The 19,903-nt window shown below is 41.1% G+C and overlaps 1 protein-coding gene across 1 annotated transcript in view; it reads left to right on the top strand.

Moving 5' to 3' along the window:
• Positions 1 to 295: 295 nt before the first annotated feature.
• LOC113409449 (S-adenosylmethionine synthase-like) overlaps positions 296 to 19,903 on the top strand; it is a 31,683-nt gene continuing 12,075 nt past the window's right edge. The window contains exons 1-7 of the mRNA XM_026663371.1: positions 296 to 421; positions 4,032 to 4,109; positions 10,150 to 10,272; positions 11,221 to 11,333; positions 12,080 to 12,223; positions 15,596 to 15,814; positions 17,159 to 17,341. Of these exons, the coding sequence (XP_026519156.1) occupies positions 349 to 421; positions 4,032 to 4,109; positions 10,150 to 10,272; positions 11,221 to 11,333; positions 12,080 to 12,223; positions 15,596 to 15,814; positions 17,159 to 17,341 (933 nt within the window). The 5' untranslated portion in view covers positions 296 to 348. The remainder of the gene's footprint in view (positions 422 to 4,031; positions 4,110 to 10,149; positions 10,273 to 11,220; positions 11,334 to 12,079; positions 12,224 to 15,595; positions 15,815 to 17,158; positions 17,342 to 19,903) is intronic.

Raw genomic sequence — 19,903 nt, 5'->3', positions numbered from 1 at the left:
GGACCTAAAGTTGGTGTAGGGATGTGCAAAGCACCCAGCACTGGCCTGACTCTGTTCCTATTGAAGTTATTGCTAAAACTCCCATTGAAGTCAGTGGGAGAAGAGAGCATCAAACACAAAAGGCTTTTGAAAATCCCCTCCTTGTTGTCAGAAGCAGTTCTCTGTATCTTCCTCTAGGAGCAATCTAAATCTATTGAACTTCTGACTAGTGACCACACAGAAACAATTACATCAGCTATTTGCGTAGATAAGTTAACCTTTTCCCCACAACTTTCTCTCTGTGTTTCCTCTGAAATCTAGTTTGCTGCAGTTTTTCCTTGCCTACAGACTCTCTAAAGATACTAAACCATGTCAAGCAACACTTCAAAAAAAGAGAAGATATTTCTCTTTACCTCAGAGTCTGTTGCAGAAGGACATTCTGGTAAGTAAAAATGTCAAGTCTTTCCTTTTATCAGCTAGATGCATGGAAGAACATGTTCTGCAACTTGATCTGGTTTGGCTTTCTGACCAAGTAGAGAGAAACAAGAACCAGCCACGGTGTATATTTAGTCATTCACAACAAATTTTCTCTGTTGGGAAAAGTTTGTCTTCTTTCTGTTTAGCATTCAGTATAATTAATATAGGTTTGATCAAAATTGAATAGAATCTCATTTTCAAGACTTACCAGGGGAAAAAGGCATTTTCTATGTGGTGTTCTTAGAAGACTAGAAGTTACTGAATTTCACAGTTTAGCAATACCTTCAGCAATTGCCCAGTGCCCCAGGACTTCTGAATTATTCAGTGCACTGGTGATGAGCAGCAATGCCCATTGGAGCTGTATTTCAGACGCTCTTACTGAATGCCTCATGCTGGTCCCCTTAAGACTAGTCTGTACTTGCCTTGAGCCATATAGGCTAATTCTAACCTCTTAGTAGGGCTCCAGTTGAAGGGCAAAATGTTGTCAGTACTTGCTGTTTATTAAGTTCAACAGCTTTTCACACAGCTTTCCTCCCCCCCCCCCAGATTTAAGTGAGCTTGACTCATTAATGGGAGAGAGGCTCCTATTGTTTATCGAGGCAGTCTGAGTCTTTAACAGGAACCTCGGTCCCTTAGATTGGCGGTAAAGCAGCATTATATTTTTAAACACTTGGATGAGAAAACTCAAAGCTAAAGCTGTGATAATACCATGAACGATGTCTGCTGCCTTTTCTAACAAAATGTAAGGCAGGGTAGAATGTACTTTGTTGCGGGCAGGATTGGGTGGGCAAAAAAACCCAAAACAGACTGCGGTAATTTGTGGGAAAACACTACATTTCTTGACAGTTTGTCATAAATAGCATTTCAGCCATGTAAAGCAAGTGTTCCTTTTTTGTAGTGAAGGTTTTTAATACTTAAATTTAAGTGAGGGCTAGAAAGAGATTTGATATCTATTATAACAGGGTTTAAAGTATTTTCTACATGGTTTAAGCAAGATTTGTTTTATTCCTTTTGTTGTAAAAATTGTGTCTGAATTCCATTAATATATTAACTGACTTTTTTTTTAATAGCACGGGGGAATCTGTCTCTCTTGTGGGATTTGTGGGATTTAAGGGTTTTACAGATGGGAGCGGGATAAAAATGCAAGAAACAATGCGGGGTCAGGTGGGAGTGGGTATTGCGGGGCAGGATGGGAGCGGGATTTTAAAAATAATGCCACACAGGGCTCTAGCCTGGAAAAGGGAGCCCTGGAAACCACCGGAGGGTGGCACCTTTATGTGGCAGGTGCAGTTTTTAGTGTGCAGTACATGCAAGCAGCTGGAACAGCTACAAAAGCACTTGGTTTATGGAGACTTCTAGTGGGGAGAAAGCCATGAAACACTGCTCCCTACAGTCTGCTTTCTCTCTGGGCTCCTCTCCTCCTGCATAAAGAGAGGAGAAGATGAGGCCCCCAGAGTTTTTGGTGGCCTTACTGTCTGTCTTGTTTCATTCCATAGCAATGTAGAATGCATCTTAGGATAGCTAACATACTGAAAGAACAAAGTCTGCTGCTAGCTAGAAAACATTCTTTCATCTCTTCAGATTAGAGGCAAATAATTCATTGAGTGAATTTCACCTTCACATACTGATGCCAGATAACAACATTTTCAAACTTGGTCATATCTTCATTAACTGCTTAGCGATTATCTCTTGTCCACCAGCTCACCCTGGCTGATTGACTTACGTAACTGACAAAGGTTCTGATCCTACAAGTAAGTACGCTAGCATGGAGTCTGAATAAGACTCTGAACAGGTACAGAAGTCCACGCCCGCGCACTTCCTTGCAGGAAATAGCAAATTGTAAGTTTTACAACTGACTAGCAAAGGAAAATAATTAGCCTTTGATCAATAGTCAGTCACACTTACTTGATTTTCATGAGTATTTGCACTGTTAAAGCATTAGCACAAGATCGTTCATGGAAAGCAAATATGAAAAGATCAAAACACTGAAATTCACTTTCCTGTTGCAGCTACAGAATATGTTCACTCAACCCCAGAACTATTGTTCACTGAACTGAAATGTACTTGTACCTCATATGCACCAACATAACAAGCCTGTGAGTGCTGACATAAAAATTATACACCAAAGCTTCACTATATTTATGTGGCTCACAGATTCTTGGTGCTCTTCCTTTTCATTTTGGTCTGTTCTTAATTTGAACTTGAGTAATGGTGATAAGCATTAAGGCCCAGATTTTAAAAGCTATTTAAATGCTTAAAGATGCAGGTAGGTTCCTAATGAGATTTTTCAGAAACATCAATAGGACTTTGGGTGCCTAGGTGCTTTGGAGAAACTCCACTGCTCATCTATCTGCGTGCTTAGGCACCTAAATACTTTAAAAAAATCTGGCCCTATGTTTCTAGTAATTCAAGTAAAGCCGGAAGTAACATTAAAACGTCAAGTTGTGATTTTTTCAGCATAAATACATACTTCTTTGTTTGCATGTTACTCAGTCCAAATGCTTGCCGACTTTAAGTCCCTGGTGTAGGTTGGGCTCACCCTCTGACTCTTAAGTCACTGCTTTACTGTCACAGAAAAAAATACTGTTACTGTGCATAGTTGTTAGCTTTGCTCCAAATATTAGGGGCACGTAAACCCTCTGGTTGAAATTAATGTCCTTAAACCCTGCCCCGTTTGCAGATGAAGACAGGAAGAAAATAATTTTATCTTATGAATATTAAGTCCTGCTTACCTCAACACCTGGTTATAATCACATCACAGCCTGTTTATCTTCTCTTCAAATTCCACATTTGCTTGCCGTAGAAGAGCTCTGAAAAGAGAGGAATTGTTTTTCACATTAAATGGAAGTTTGAAAATAAAATTTTCAACAAACTTAATTGGATCAGGTCTCCGCTGACACACAGTACAGATTTTTGGATCTAATCTGTCTTTCCATATGCTCAATGCACTGCTCTAATAAATTACATATTTATAAACAATCTATTATAGTATTTTTCTTTAACGTTTTCTTCTAGTTCTGATCTAGTTACAGCTCACCTTTTTGTCCAGGTTATTTGTACAGTGATAATGCTTAAAAGTTAATCTCCAGTAAGCATTGGGTATCCTAGAGTACTAGACACGGTACAAAGTAAAATATGTCCTTGTCCCAAAGATTAGCTACCATTTGATTCAATACCTTTTTCAGTGGCTGTGGAGTTTTTCCCTGAAACTAAGTTTTCAGACCATTTAAACAGAAGGCTATTTCCCCTCCTGGTGACTCATTATAACTTGGGGCGCCTAAGGTACTGGGAGATGGCAGGGATGTGTCTGCTGTTGTGGACTGGAGGGGGAGGAAAAAGTAAAAGCATAAATCCATTTCTGTGTATTTGGTTGCCAAACTTGTATCTAGGCAGGTACTTAAAAACTAGAACTCTAATTTCCATTGGGAAGGAAATTCTGTTTGTGCATCTCCTTCTTTGTGGTGCTTACCTGACGCTCTTAGTACCTGGCATACTTCTGGAGATCATGTTTGTATTATGTTTTAAAAAATATTTATTACAGGGAACAACTAAATAATATATTACTTTTTGCCTAGATAAAATGTGTGATCAGATCAGCGATGCTGTCCTTGATGCCCATATCAGAGTTGATCCAGATGCTAAGGTTGCTTGTGGTAAGTACTTTTTTCTGATTAAGAAAAAATAATTTTAAAAGAGTAAAATAAATAATACTCGACATTTGCATAGCTTTGCATTCAAAGATTTGTTTATTAGATGGCCAAAAAGCCACGAGTCCATAATCAAGAAAGAAGACAACTTTGGCTAAAAGCCCAAATGGGTTCAGTGTTAAGTGAAAGCAATAGTCAGAAATTAAAAAAGGAATATATACCAAATGGAGAAGGGGGAAATAGCACTGGATATAAAATAGAAGTTCTGAAGTGTAGAAATTTGATAAAGGAAGCTAAAGATACCAGAGAAAAATCCAAAGCTGGCAGGACTAAGGACAATAAAGAGTTGAAGTATATTGGGGGGGGAGGATGTGTTCAATAAATATTTCTGGGTTTTTTTTTGTAAAGAACCATGATGATATACTTGTGTCACATGAGGATGATGAAGTATTTTCCAGTCTATTAGTAACTGAGGATGACATTAGACAACATCTGCTAGGGATAAATATTTTAAAATCAGCAGGCCCCGATAACTTGCACCTACAAGTCCTAAAAGAATTGGATGAGGAGATCCCTGGCTTGATTGTGTTAATTCTTAATAAATCTTGGAATACCAAGGAAATTCCAGAAGACTGGAAGAGTACTAATGTGCCAGTATTCAAAAAGGGCAAGCAGAATGTTCCAAGGTGTCCCAGGTTGATTACCCTGACATCAATCCTGGGGAAAATAATGGAAAAGCTGATACAGGAATCAGTGAACACTTAAAGGATAGCAGTATAATTAGTGCTAGTCAATGTGGTTTTATGGAAAATAAGTCTTGTTTTATTCTTTGAGATTACAAGTTTGGTTGATAAAGGTAACTTTGTGGATTTAATAAATGTAGTGGGTTTTTTTATCAGACATTTGACATAGTGCTGCATGATATTCTGATTCAATGTTAGCATTATACAGTATCAATAGAGCATACATTATGTGGATTAAAAACTGGCTAACTGACAGATCTCAAAGTAGTTGTCAAAGAGGAGTTTGTGAATGGGTTTGTTTCCTGTGGGGCTCTGCATCTGTTCTAGACGTGAGGCTATTCAAACTTTGAATCAGTGATCTAGAAGTAAGTATAAAATCACTGCCGATAAAATTTGTAGGTAACACGAAGATTGACCAAGTGGTAAATAATGAGGAGGCCAGGGTAGTCGTACAGATTGATCTGGATCACTTGGTAAACTGGGCCCACTCAAACATAATTTGTTTTAATACAGACAAATGCCAGGATATATAGCTAGGACGAAGGAATGCAGGCCATACCTATAGAAGAGGGACTGTATCTTGGACATCAGTGACTTTGAAAAGAATGCAGGGGTCATAGTGGACAAGCAACTCAACAGGAGCTCCGAGTGTGATTCTGTGGCAAAAGGGGCTAATGCAGTGGTATAAACAGGAGAGTACTCAGTTGGGAGTTGATTTTACCTCCGTATACAGCATTTGTGAGACCAATGTGAGAATACTGCATCCAGTTCTGGTGTCAACAAATTAAAAAGGATATTGCAAAATTGGAGAGGGTGCAGAGAAGCCACAAAGTGAACTGAGGACTGGAGAAAATGCCGAACAAACTTAAGGAACTCTATCTATTTTGCTCATCAGAAATAAGATTGAGATATGACTTGATTACAGTATATAAGTACCTTCATAGGGAGAAAATACCAGGTACTACAGGGCTCTTTAATCTAGAAAAGAGAGGCATAACAAGAACCAGTAGCTGAAAGCTGAAGCCAGACAAATTCAAATTAGAAATAAGGCACAGTGTTTTAACAGAGAGGGTAATTAACCATGAGAACAAACTACGAAGGGCAGTGTTGGATTCTCCATCTCTTGATGTCTTCAAATCAAGACTGGGTGCCTTTCTGGAAGATATGCCTTAGCCAAACACAAGTTACTGGGCTCAGTGTAGGGATAATGGAGTGAAATGTAATGGTCTGTGATATACAGGAGGTCAGACTAAATGATCTAATGCTCTCTTCAGGCCTTAAACTCTATGAATCTGTGGAGGATCTCAAAGCAATATATGTACACAAGTTAATCTTAACATCTCTGTTACACAGCTATTAATTTCATTTTACAAATCTGTTAAAGCTAGCTATACAGGTGAAAAGTTACTGGGTGAAAATGTAGTTTTGAAGGCCTCAATTTCACTTTCCATGAAGTTTCATGAACCAGTTCTTTTTGCAAATGGGCTCTGAAATTGTCTTCCAGCACCACCTTAATCTGAGACAGACATCTGCTTCATCAAAGTACTAATGACACGGTGGTAGCAGTAAATCCAGACTGAAGATGCTGCCACAGATTGAAGGAGGATAGCTCAGGAGATGCAGTAGCTATTCTACTATTTTTTTCTAGGTTCAAGTGCAGCAAAATCTCACTTGGATCAAAATCATTTTAGGGCATCCATTTAATCAGAAATCAGAGATGAGAATCACTGGAGTGTGCTGCTAATCTATAAACCTCTAGACAGCTAAGGCTTCCCAGAGAATCCAAGAGATACTGTCTGAAACTGAAGTTCACAAGACTCTCCTTGGGAGTCTGAAACATCTGTGTAGACAACACCTCTGATACAATTGTGCAAAACCTCTGACGTTTTTGGATTCACCCAGGCCACTAAGGGATTTGGTCACCATCTACCTTGAGTCTGGGAGTCGCCCACTGCTAGTTCTCCAGTGGCAACAAAGGAGGTGACCCACACCCAAACGGGCAGTATGCGACCATCACGAGCCATTGACCAGCAGGGGAATTGTAAAGAAGAGATTTACAATTCTGTAAGAGACAGTTGCACAAGCACCACACAATGGGGATTGCTCAACTCTACGACTCAGCTAGGACCATCAGGACATGTCTGGGCTAGTATCTTTCCTGGGACGTGAATAAAGAGTATAAAATAAGGGACAGTGGCATCATGAGACTACTTCTCTCCTCCCCCACCTACACTGAAGGCAACAATAATGATGGGAAGACAAAGACTTCAAACTGAGAAGAAAATTCAGCTTGTGTATTAAGATATGTAACCTGCTTGCGACATCCTGTGGGCTGGGAAAAACTGTTTGATTCAAATCCTCCTTAGTCTAATAGAGTTTAGGATTTAGACTGTGATTTTACTTTTTATTTCTTAGGTAACTGTCTTTGACCTTTATGCCTACCACTTATACTCACTTAAAATCTGTCTTTCTGTAGTTAATAAACTTATTTTAATGTTTTATCTTTACCAGTGAGTTTGTCTAAATTCATGGGGAATTTGCTCAGATAGGCTGGTGCACATCCACTATTCTTTGATGAAGTGGCAAACTAATTAATGAACCTGCATTGTTCAAGAGAAGGTCTTGAGCGGTGTAAAACAGTACATTTCTGGGGTACAAGGCTGGGGGAATTTGCTGGTGTTTCTCTGTGTATGGTTCATGAGTGGCTTAGAGAGCATTCATGTAATTTAGCTGGGCATTTCCCTGCATGTTTTTAACTAAGTGACCACAGCACCTGAAGAGGTTTGCTGCTAGTCACTAACAAAGCATTGAAAGAGACAGCCCAGGCTGGAGAGTTAAGGGGGCACGGTCCCACAGTTCCAGGTTGTACCCCAGGTATCCCATCACAGCTTCACCCTGGTTTTGCCCAAACTGATTACTCCTTGCAGACTGACCTTAGTATCTTTCCAGCCCTGAATTCACCCTGAAATTGTCCCACTGCAGAGATCCTCATAGAGAAAGTGGTGTTTGCTGCCTTTACAGAGACAGTAAAACACTCTAGCTTGCTAGAAGCACACACTTTACTGAACTTACACAGCACTGATGATTTATAATGAAAGCAAAGCAAGTTTATTAACCAAAGAACATGAATTAAGTGATACCAAATAAACAAGATAAAGGTAGAGCTGGTTACAAGCAAATAAAAGTGAAAATACGAATCTAAAAGTCTAAAACTTAATCTAGCAAGATACACAGTCTTTGTTCAAGGCAGTTTCTCTCATCCACAGTCGCCTTTCCAGCTTTTGCTGGCCAGGACTCAGAGAGATCAAGTCATGTGGTTTCTTTGTCTCCTGAGGTAAAGGATAAAGATGGAATCTCTCTCTGTTCCTTATATCCCAGAAGGGATGTCTTAGGGTACATCTTCACTACTCGCCGTATTGGCGGGTAGCAATCGATTTATCCGGGATCGATATATCATGTCTCATTAAGACGCGATATATCGATCCCCGAACGCGCTCACCGTCAACTCCGGAACTCCACCAGAGCGAGCGGCGGTAGTGCAGTCGACGGGGGAGCCGCGGCCGTCGATCCCGCGCCGTCTGGACCCCAGGTAATTCGATCCAAGTTACTTCGACTTCAGCTACGCTATTTGCGTAGCTGAAGTTGCGTATCTTGGATCAATCCCCTCCCCTAGTGTAGACCAGCCCTAAGTTTTACAAGTCAGAAAGGCCTCCTGGGAATTCAGTCTCCTATGTCTCTCTGGGGTGCAGGTAGGGTGACCAGATGTCCTGATTTTATAGAGACAGTCCCGATATTTAGGGCTTTTTCTTATATAGACTCCTATTACGCCCCACCCCCGTCCCGATTTTTCACACTTACTATCTGGTCACCCTAGGTGCAGGAGCCATGTTAATTCTCTGTCTCTCCAGTTCAGGGTCAGAATAAACCCCACTGGTTTAGCTTGACGGCTCTGTGTATTGCTAATATGGAAATTAAGGTAAACCCACATTTCTTTGTCTAGGACAGACCTGTTTATCACCTGGGCTAGGCTGTCTGGCTGTAAACATGTTCTAGTAACATCATACTGAGGGAATTCATAATTGCACATATAACGTTAACACATGCATTTTGCAATGATATTAATAATCAGCATCTTACTAGCTTCCATATACCTCACAAGGCTTATTTTGTACACCTATTATTGCAGTAGTGCAAAGGGTGTGAGTACAGGGGTGCCTCGGACATTTCTGATAGCAGGTTGTGACCCACCTTGGATTTAGCATAGCTGGTATCCAGCCCCACACCCAATAAGCATTAATGGTCTGTGGGCAGAGGTATTGTTTGGACTCAATGCTGTTGGTTGGTTGGTTTTTTGTTTTGAGGGCGAGGAGCAGCTGCTGGCTTTCATTTGATTGTGTTTTAACTTTAGACAAAGGTGCCTGCAGCTCAAGACAGCCACTTTGTTGTGCGTACTGTAAATTGAGAGACTGTATTGTAGTAGCACCTGGGGGGTCTCACTTAAAATCTGAGCTTGCTGGGCTTGCCACTGTAGACACTAAGGTCCAGATTTTTAAAGGTATTTAGGTGTTGCTGCAATCAGAGCTACAATGTCTAACTGATTTAGGAGCCTAAATCCTCTTTTCAAAAGGGATTTAAGCACTTGGGAGCCTAATTCCCATAGACTGTCAATGGCATTTTGGCTCCTAAGTGTCTAGGTGTTGCAACATTCTGTGCAGCAATGGCTAAATGCCATTAGAAATCTGGGCCTAAGACTATTCCTGCCTCCAAAGTTTATAGTCTAAACCAAGATAAGAGGCATCAAATGGGTGCAACAGGCAATTGGAAGGGAACAGTCACAGGGTCACACTTCAAAGTGCTATAAATTGCCTCCTTGGTCTGCTGGACAGCCGGACGTCATGGCAACTGGCACTTGATGGAGTACAGAGCCATTCTGATGATGCTCGCTCTTTACTGAGAACCCTCCCCATGTCCAGGGCCAGGAGGAGCTGTCTTGCTGGCTTTGCACCACCAGGGAAATTCACTAAGGGAATCTCAGGTGGCTAGAACAGTATAAAGCAACTGGAGTAGACAGGAGGATCCATCCCACGCTGTTGCAAAGGACAAGAGTCTGTGATTGGTATCAAGACAGGTTTAAAAATTAGGCCAAACTTAAGACTTATTTACTGAAGCAATTCCACAATGTGTTCCGTCCAATCAGCCTCAAACTGTACTACACAGTTGCTTCTAGGACCAAATACTCTTTCAAAAGCCTATACACATAGCGAGAACTTTCATACTACTGTAATGTTATTTCAACTCTACAGAATGTGTGGCCAAAACGGGGATGATCTTGCTCTGTGGAGAGATCACTTCCAAAGCTGTAGTGGATTACCAGCAAATTGTGCGAGAGACCCTCAAGAGGATAGGCTATGATGACTCTTCAAAAGGTGAGTTATGTACTTGCTTCCTGGTTCATGGTCAGTTCTGATTACGTGCTGTCAAATTCCTCCGTAACAGTCCTCAGTGAAATAACATCATGGATGACTCTGATCCTGCAGGAGGAAAAAAGATAATATAAATATGGATGTGTATTGGATGTGGCTTTGAGTCAACATGTCACTCAGAAATTGATTGTTAGAAGTGCTGAACCCCCACCATTCCCAATGAAGTAGTGGAGTTGGAGCTTGCACAAATGACAGGATGGTTAGGGATGGAATATGACTTGTCTGCAGGCAAATGGCTTATTATAAAAACAGGAGAACTGGTCTTCCTTGTATTTAGGTTTGAGTAAACTTTGAGACTTAAAGTTCATGCACAAGGGAATTCTTCAGTATTCCTACTAATGTAATTGCTACAAGGGGTTCCTGCAGCCGTGAATCCTCTATGTGACTATTCTACGTCAGCATTTCCCTGAATTCGTCTCAAATATACTTTTGTCTAGTTTCATCAAGTGCCCTTTACAAGAGACAATGAATGAAAGCCCTGCTTCCTTTCACAACAGTCTTCAAACTTTCCTACTTAAATGACTTTAGGCATTGGCATTTGTCCACCAATAACAGAACATGGACAATGTTTCTGGTTGCGTGACCTATGGGATAGAATCTGACGCCTCATGAAAAGCATGAGCTTCTACTAATTAGCCTAAACGACCAGAATAGCTTGGGGACTGTAATGTGCAAATATTTATACATGGCCTACCCACTGGAGGGAGACAAAGCCAAGCTGCTGGCATAAGGTTAATTCCTACACTTTGTGTTTGTAACCCAAATACCTCAAATCTTCAGCCAACCTTTTTTGACCTATACGTGAAGTAATGCTTTTCTAGCTGACTTATTTCTGAAAACAAACAAAAGAAGAATATTGTGGTATCATTCGCTTCCACTTCTCTTCACCAGGATTAGACTATAAGACTTGTACAGTGCTGGTAGCTCTAGAACAACAGTGTGAAGAAATCAAACATGCTGTCTCCCATGGCAAGAGCGAAGATGACATTGGAGCTGGGGACCAGGTAAAGTGTCTTTATTTTAAACATTTAGAGCCCAGTCCAATATACATTAAAAAAAAAAAGACTATACAGTATACATGGTAGATAATTAAAGCATGTGGGTTTGAACTAAATATTGTGTACATGATTAATAACAAGGCCAAGAAAACCTGGCATGTATTGGTTTCAACGAGTGCTGCCTGCACATATCCAACGACTCTAAAGGCTAAAGCTACAATTAAACTTTTTGTTATGGCAGGTGTCACCAGGTGGCGCTGTTAGTCTTTCAAGGTCTTAGTGTGAGCAAATTTTGATTCTTAAAAGGACATGCTATGGTATTTTGGGTTATGGATGGTTGTGTGTACAGGTAGCTTTGGGGGAGGGAGGTGGAGCTGTGCAAACAGGAGTTAGCCCTTTTTCTTGGTTTCAGAGTAGCAGTCGTGTTAGTCTGTATCCGCAAAAAGAACAGGAGTACTTGTGGCACCTTAGAGACTAACAAATTTATTTGAGCATAAGCTTTCGTGGTCTCTGATTAGAGTGGGTTCTTGATGAGAAGGAGTTATTTCTTGGGAACCAGGCAATGCTGTTGGTCTGAGATTCCTGGAAGAAGGGATTACACTGGTTGGCTGTTTGATTTCAAGAGCGGTGTATGTGTAAAGAAGCAAGTGACATTACACCCAGACTCCATGTCACAGATGCCTCTTCCCATGAACAGAAAATGGAAATAAGTGCCTTGGAATTATGTTTTCTTTTCTATTGCCTCAATGCAGGGTTTGATGTTCGGTTATGCCACTGATGAAACTGAAGAATGCATGCCTCTAACAATCCTACTTGCACACAAACTTAATGCAAAGATTAAAGCCCTGGAGAGGAATGGAACATGGCCCTGGATTAGACCAGATGGGAAAACGCAGGTTAGTAAATAATAGCGATTATAAATCAGATTTTAAAAGGGCTGTGCCCCTTAACTTGCACAATTGATTTTAGACCCGATTCACGTTCTTCAAGAAATGAAGGAACAGCTGGTGTGGCAGAGGCATGAATTCTGTGTGCTTGAATGGATTAGATTAGACAGGCCAGGAGATGGCATTTTCATATCCACTGCACAGATGGCCTGGTCCACACTGTCCTGCCAGTGCCTCAGTCATGACTCTTGGGACCCACCTAAGGAGTGAGAGGAACATATCTGTCTCCTTGGACACTAACATGATCAGTTAGTACCAGCTAGGATGGTGCTTTTTGTGGTATGGACACGTTTTGGGAGGCAACTGGACTGGGACAACCCACTGACTTCTCTCAGGCCCCCAGATCTTTTAGTCAGTGCTGCCACAGGCTACATTTGAAGCAATGACCTAGAAGTAAGAGGCTGCATATCTGGTTAGTCATCCCCTTAGCCTTCCAGTACTGTCATGAGTGGGTTTGCTAACTGAGTGGTTAGAGTTACATTTTCTCCCTAGTCAGACAGTTAACGTACATATGTTCTCACAAGGCAGAGGAGAACTGAATGGGGGGTGGGAATCAGAAGTGTGGGGAATTGTTGGAGGAGAGGGCAGATTATGTTTAACTTCACTGGCTCAGTGGTGGTGAGTTAAGTTGCATTGTACTATTGCACTTTGGGATATTACTGGGGATGTATTGTTGTCAAAGGTTAAGAAAATCATATGGATACATGACCTTTTTAGCACTTGAATCAATCCAAAAATTGGTTTGGCAGGTTTCTTTCTTGTTATGAGAAAGTGTTGGCATGTAGGCACTCATACATGCAAACCGCAGGTAAGGGAAGGATGCAGGTAATAGATGACAAAGGAATTTTGGTAAGAGACTGGTCTTTATTTCCTGAGCAATCACCTGACTTAGGTCAGGGTTTCACTAATGTCTTATTTAGGGCTGTCAAGCGATTAAAAACATTAATTGCAATTAATTGTGCAAATAATCGTACTGTTAAACAATAATAGGATACCATTTATTTAAATATTTTTGGATCTTTTCTACATTTTCAAATATATTGAGTTCAGTTACAACACAGAATACAAAGTGTACAGCGCTCACTTTATATTTCTTTTTTATTACAAATATTTGTGCTGTAAAAACAAAAGTAATAGTATTTTTTCAATTCACCTTATACAAGTACTGTAATGCAAGCTCTTTATCATGAAAGTTGGACTTACAAACGTAGAATTATGTACAAAAAACCCTGCATTCAAAAACAAAACAATGTAAAACTTTAACGCCTACAAGTCCACTCAGTCCTACTTCTTGTTCAGCCAATCGCTATGACAAACAAGTTTGCTTACATTTGCAGAAGATAATGCTTCCCACTTCTTGTTTACAATGTCACCTGAAAGTGAGAACAGGCATTCTCATGGCACTGTTGTAGCCAGCGTCGCATGGTATTTGCGTGCCAGATATGCTAAAGATTCATATGTCCCTTCATGCTTCAACCACCATTCCAGAGGACGTGCGTCTGTGCTGATGATGGGTTCTGCTCGATAATGATCCAAAGCAGTGCAGACCAATGCAAATTCACTTTCATCATCTGAGTCAGATGCCACCAGCAGAAGATTGATTTTTTTTTTTTTTTGGTGGTTTGGGTTGTGTAGTTTCTGCATCGGAGTGTTGCTCTTTTAAGACTTCTGAAAGCATGCTCCACACCTTGCCCCTCTCAGATTTTGGATGGTTCTTCAGATTCTTAAACCTTGGGTTGAGTGCTGTAGCTATATTTAGAAATCTTCTATTGGTACCTTCTTTTTGTTTTGTCGAATCTGCAGTGAAAGTGTTCTTAAAACGAACAACATGTGCTGGGTCATCCAAGCCTGCTATAATATGAAATATATGGCAGAATGCGGGTAAAATGGAGCCAGAGACATACTATTCTCCCCCAAGGAGTTCAGTCAAAATTTTATTAACCTGTTATTTTTTTAACGAGCATCATCAGCATGGAAGCATGTCCTCTGGAATGATAGCCGAAGCATGAAGGAGCATACAAATGTTTAGCATATCTGGCACGTAAATACCTTACACCGCCCGCTACAAAAGTGCCATGCGAACGCCTGTTCTCACTTTCAGGTGACATTGTAAATAAGAAGCCGGCAGCATTATCTCCCGTAAATGTAAACAAACTTGTTTGTCTTAGCTATTGACTGAATAAGAAGTAGGACTGAGTGGACTTGTAGGTGCTAAAGTTTCACATTGTTTTGTTTTTGAGTGCAGTTATGTAACAAAAAAATCTACATTTGTAAGTTGCACTTTCATGATAAAGAGATTGCACTACAGTACTTGTATGAGGTTAATTGAAAAATATTATTTCTTTGGTTATCATTTTTCCAGTGAAAATATTTGTAATAAAAATAATAATATAAAGTGAGCACCGCACACTTTGTATTCTGTGTTGTAATTTAAATCAACATATTTGAAAATGTAGAAAAACATCCAAAAATAGTTAATAAATTTCAGTTGGTATTCTGTTGTTTAACAGTGGGGTTAAAACTGCGATTAAACACGATTAATTTTTTTAATTGCAATAAATTTTTTTGAGTTAATCGCATGAGTTAACTGCGATTAATCGACAGCCCAAGTCTTATTCCACTGTCATAAGGCAGGAGTCAGTAGCCACGAACTCCAGCACCTACCCCTAAATTTGAATTGGGTCACACTGATCACTGCCATATATCACCAATGATTAGAGTCTACAAACTGTAACTAGGAAGAAGCAGTGGAAGTAAGGCAAAGCAGACATGTAGGCAAAATTCTAAGAGGTCACTAAGCATTTGCAACTTGGTTTGACTTCAGTGTGAAATGCTGGTGTACAGCACCTCCTGCAGTTTGATGTTTAGAATTAACTTCTTCCAAAAAGGGTAATTTAACCATAGCTGGAGCTTCAGTATTTTAAGTTCCTTTCCCTTCGCACTTTAGCCTGCCCCATCTATGAATGACCTTAATGCTTGTTGGCTGGGATCTCAAGCTCTTGTTTTTCATTATAATTTTTCATTATAATTACTTAGTTCTGTAGTCAACTAGAGATGAGCATATGCTTCTGTACTGGTCCTTCTTTATTTTAATTAGATCGTGGTTATTTTTGGCCTCTTTGAGGTCTGTATTTCCATCAATCGTTTTTCAGCGTCACCAGTAATAATCTAGCATCCAGTCCTTTTTCTAATCAGATTTCACCAAATTCTATTCCTTCTGCTATTAGAGGGAAATATGAAGTTGTTTTAATTGTCCATTTGGGTTTGATGCCCCTCCTGGTCAGGGAATATTGGATTTGAATTTCCATGGCTGATTTTCAGGTCACAATGGAATACAAGGAAAAGGATGGAGCAGTGGAGCCCATCCGTGTACACACATTGGTGATCTCTGTACATCATGCACCCGATATGTCTGTACAACAAATGCGGAAAGAACTAATGGAAAAAGTTGTCAAAGAAGTTATTCCAGCAAAATATCTAGATGAGAACACAATCTATCATCTCCTTCCGAGTGAAGTGTTTATAGAAGGTGGTCCTAAGGTATGGTACTTTGAAAGATTTTTAATATAAATAGACTGATATTACATTCTGCAATGTCCTTTCTAAATGTTCTCTCTCAAAACAATTAAATGTACTGCTTTAGTGAAACAATACAAGTCTCAACTACATTTTTAAGGAAATGTGGTCACTTCTGCTTATACTCAGTCATCAGGAGGATGTGAGGAAGCTAGCATCCAAACTGATCCTATAATTGTTTGGCCAATCAAGAGTGGATATGTAGAGATTCTTGAATCTTTATCAATGACAAAATATACTTCAATCATTACAGAAAGTTGAACATTATGTTAAACAGGCTCTTAAATTAATTGCTAAAATTCTTGACTCGAAGCACTTGAGTTGATTTCACAATACCTATGATGCTTAGCACTTAGCATTAACCATACAAATTACTCTATCCGGATGGCTATGCAATTTAAGATTGAGACACAATGTATTAATCCTCACCGTACATGAGAACCTGGAATTAGTTCAGTGTTTCAGTTACCCACACTGAGCAAGATTTTGGTTGGCCCTTACATGGGCGTGCACTAGGGAGAAGAAAATAAAAAAACCTCTTCCCTACCTTATACAAGTGGTGTAACAAATGGCCAAATTCAAGTGAGTACTGGACTGCCATAGAGATACTCCCCACAGTGATGATAATTCCCCAGAGGGGTTGGGGAGTAAATAATGTCAATGTCCCTTCCCCCTTTTCTCCAGGCATCTTGCTACATAGGTGGGAACTATGTGCACCTCTTAAACGGGGGGTTGAAGTTCATGCACCCCCCTGTGCACTGGATGGCACATGACCTGTGCTGGAGTGGTGCAGCTCCCCACTGGGGCAGTGCCTACAAGGTACAATCTAGTCAATTGTGTACAGATTTCACTAGACAACTAAAGGCAAATCCTGACTAGCCTTTTGCCTTATTTAATGAAGTTGAGTTTTACTGTAAAGCACTCCTCTTTTCCCTTGAAAGGGTGAATAATCCCACCAAGTGTCACTAAACATGTTCAGTGGCCTGCAGTAACAACATTATGATCCGTGCTGGATACGGGAAATGACAAAGGGAATAGGTTTTACTGTGTCTTTCAAAAACGGGCTGTGTTCATATCAATCTTTGAGAGTTACTACAGTACAAACTGTGGCACATCCTACGTAAAATTCCACCTGACCCACGTAGGCTACATCAAATAACGGCCTAGAAAGAGACGCATAGCAACCCATTGATTGGGCTTATTTTGTTTCTGACATAATTACAAGCAATTAATCCATAGTGGTGTTGGAATTAATTTATACACAGAGCCTGGGTTTGTCCAGTCAACGTGTCATTGTTTGCCCTACAGGGTGATGCTGGACTGACTGGCCGAAAGATCATTGTTGATACTTATGGAGGCTGGGGAGCCCATGGTGGAGGTGCGTTCTCTGGGAAAGATCCTTCCAAAGCGGATCGCTCAGCAGCATATGCAGCTCGCTGGGTTGCAAAATCCCTAGTGAAAGCTGGTCTCTGTAGAAGAGTATTGATCCAGGTAAGAAGGGCAAAATCAAGAGCAAGCATACCCTACTAAACACATTCTAGGTAGTTCTCTTAGCAATCTCTATACTTCAGGCTGCCTAACACTTTGAATGATGAGACCATGTTTTCAGTTGCTTATACGTTTGCTAGAGTTCAACCATTTGGGTTGAAGTTTTTCATTCTGGGGGTAGGTTTCAGACTGAATTTTTTGGGCAAGTTTCAGCAAAAAATGTTCAGTTATTGCCAAGAATGAGGGTGAAGAAGAATGCTGTTTGGCCCATTTTAAATGCTTAGCTTTAACAAGAAGCTCTGGCACCTCAGTGATTTGGAGAAAGGGCTTGAAATTTGGGGGGGGTCACCCTCGTGTCAGTGTGCCTCCTGTGGCTCCCATGAAAACCCAAATTTGGACAAGTTACAAGCCTGTGAAAAATCACAGTTTGCACATCCTCAGTAGAGATGTTGGAGGCTGGCAGCTACATTTTATGAGGATTCCATCTTCACTGAGCATGCGCTATCCTCACATAGCTCCTGCATGCTGACTGGACTGTATATGTGCCATCCCCCGTGCCCGAGCTTGCTCCATTCCAGGGCCATGGTGGCTGAGCAGGATTTAGCTTGCAATGGCTTTTCTTGGCTGCTGGAGACCACTGTGGTGGCAGGTATTGGAACTGAGCAAGGAGACCCTCTTTCTATGTTCTTAATGCCCCCTACTGCCACCCAGAAAGCTTGGGGGAGGCAGCCTGATTCCAGTGCAAAAGGATGAGAAGCAGAGGGAGGAGAGGAAGGCTGAAAGCAACAAAAGCTGTGGGATGGGGGTTGAAATAGTAGAAAACCAGGTCTGGAACAGGAGCTGAAGAAAAGGGGGACAGTCAACATGTTGGGGGCACAGCGACAGAGTCTGACCACTAGAGAGAACATCCTACCCCCAGAACCTGTAACTGAACCCAGGGTTGCTGATTCTCTAGCAAATAACTGTGAACCCCACTGGTACAATGTCTCTTCCTTGCCCCCCACCTTCCAGTGGCTGATCCACACAGGACTACTAGGCTGTGCTTTTCTACTCATTACTTCAAAAGGCAAAAGTCTAAATGTCTGAGCCCTGCTCATGACCCATGTGAGAGTCAATATGGCTCCACATGATAAAAATTTGTTTTTTTCAGATTGCTTTTTATGAAAATACAAAATTACATCCCCAAAATGACATGAAAAGAATGTTAAGGTTGCAAAGTCAAGCATTCCAAAATTAGGAAATGCCAGAATGAAGGCTGCCTGTGCAACCTTATTTGGTTTCCTTGGTCATATACTTGATTATGATATTGTGTGATCGTGTTTGCAGTGTTGTTGTAGCTGTGTTAGCCCCAGGATATTGGGGAGACAAGGTGGGTGAAGTAATATCTTTTATTGGACCAACTTCTGTGGTGAGAGAAGTTGGTGCAATAAAAGATATTACTTCATCCACCTTGTTCCTCTAGTATGTAATCATGTAATTTAAATATTTTCCACTGGACCCCCTAGCTCCATCAGTACAAAAGATAGATGGTGTTTAGGAAATTAATCAGGCTGCGTAATGAATAAGGCTTTTGTCCTTAGGATTGTGGGCTCATTTGCTTCAGAAGTTGGAAGATATGTAGTGAATGAGGTAAAGAATTACTGGCAGAGGAAAGATGGTCTTATGGCAAAGACAATTAAATGCTGTCCTGAAGAACTGGATTCTGTCCCTGCCCCTCTAAAGAATTCCTGTGGTGCTGGGCAACTCACTTCAACCAAACCATTCACAGGTGGCCACTAATTATCTTCCGCATGATTGCCCCACTTAAGAATCTACTACTGCAACGGAAGTCAATGGGATCTCTGCTCTGAAAAATTAGCCCTTAAGCATCTGTAGCTGGGTTCCCAACATTAGTAAACATTGAAAACGTTGGCCTTAATCCATCCCAGTTTCTCCTCTGTGAAGATAAATGTATTTATATTGGTGAAGCACTCAGATACTTCAGCGAGTAAACTTATGATTGTGTAACTAGTGCAGGCTTTGGAGGGTGGGCAATAAATAAGGGTAAGATTATGTCACGGAAGTCATGGATTACGTGACTTTCGGAGACCTTTGTAACATTTTCCAGCCTCGGCGTGGTCAGCCGATGGGGGCCCTGGAGCTCGGAGCTACCGAGGGTGGCGGGGGGACCCTGGAGCTCTCTGCTGCTACAGGTGGTGGAGGAGGCTCCCTCCAGCTCCCAGTCACCCCCGACAGTGGGTGTTGGACCCCACCTTCTGCAGTGGGTCTAGGCTCTCATCCCTCCCTGCTTGGGCTTCGGTTCTCCTTCCCCCTCCCCTTCTCCCACATTTTGTCTTGGTTATTTTTAGCAAAAGTCAGAGACAGGTCATGGGCTTCTATGATTTTTTGTTTATTGCCCGTGACCTGTCCCTGACTTTTACTAAAAATAACCATGACAAAATCTTAACCTTAGCAATAAATAATGCTGGGGAGGGGGGGGATGGGGAGGCGGGCGTACATAGAAAGATTATTCACTAAGTGAGCGCCATCCATCCTGTGCACTTTATTGGGCAGGGGTCCTGGGGG

The sequence above is a fragment of the Terrapene carolina genome, unplaced genomic scaffold, assembly GCF_002925995.2.
Source record: "Terrapene carolina triunguis isolate 2854851 unplaced genomic scaffold, T_m_triunguis-2.0 Scaffold33392, whole genome shotgun sequence".
In the NCBI taxonomy this organism is placed as follows: domain Eukaryota; kingdom Metazoa; phylum Chordata; order Testudines; family Emydidae; genus Terrapene; species Terrapene triunguis.
The sequence above is the reverse complement of the archived record's forward strand: the minus strand, read 5'-3'. Positions and strand labels throughout refer to the sequence as shown.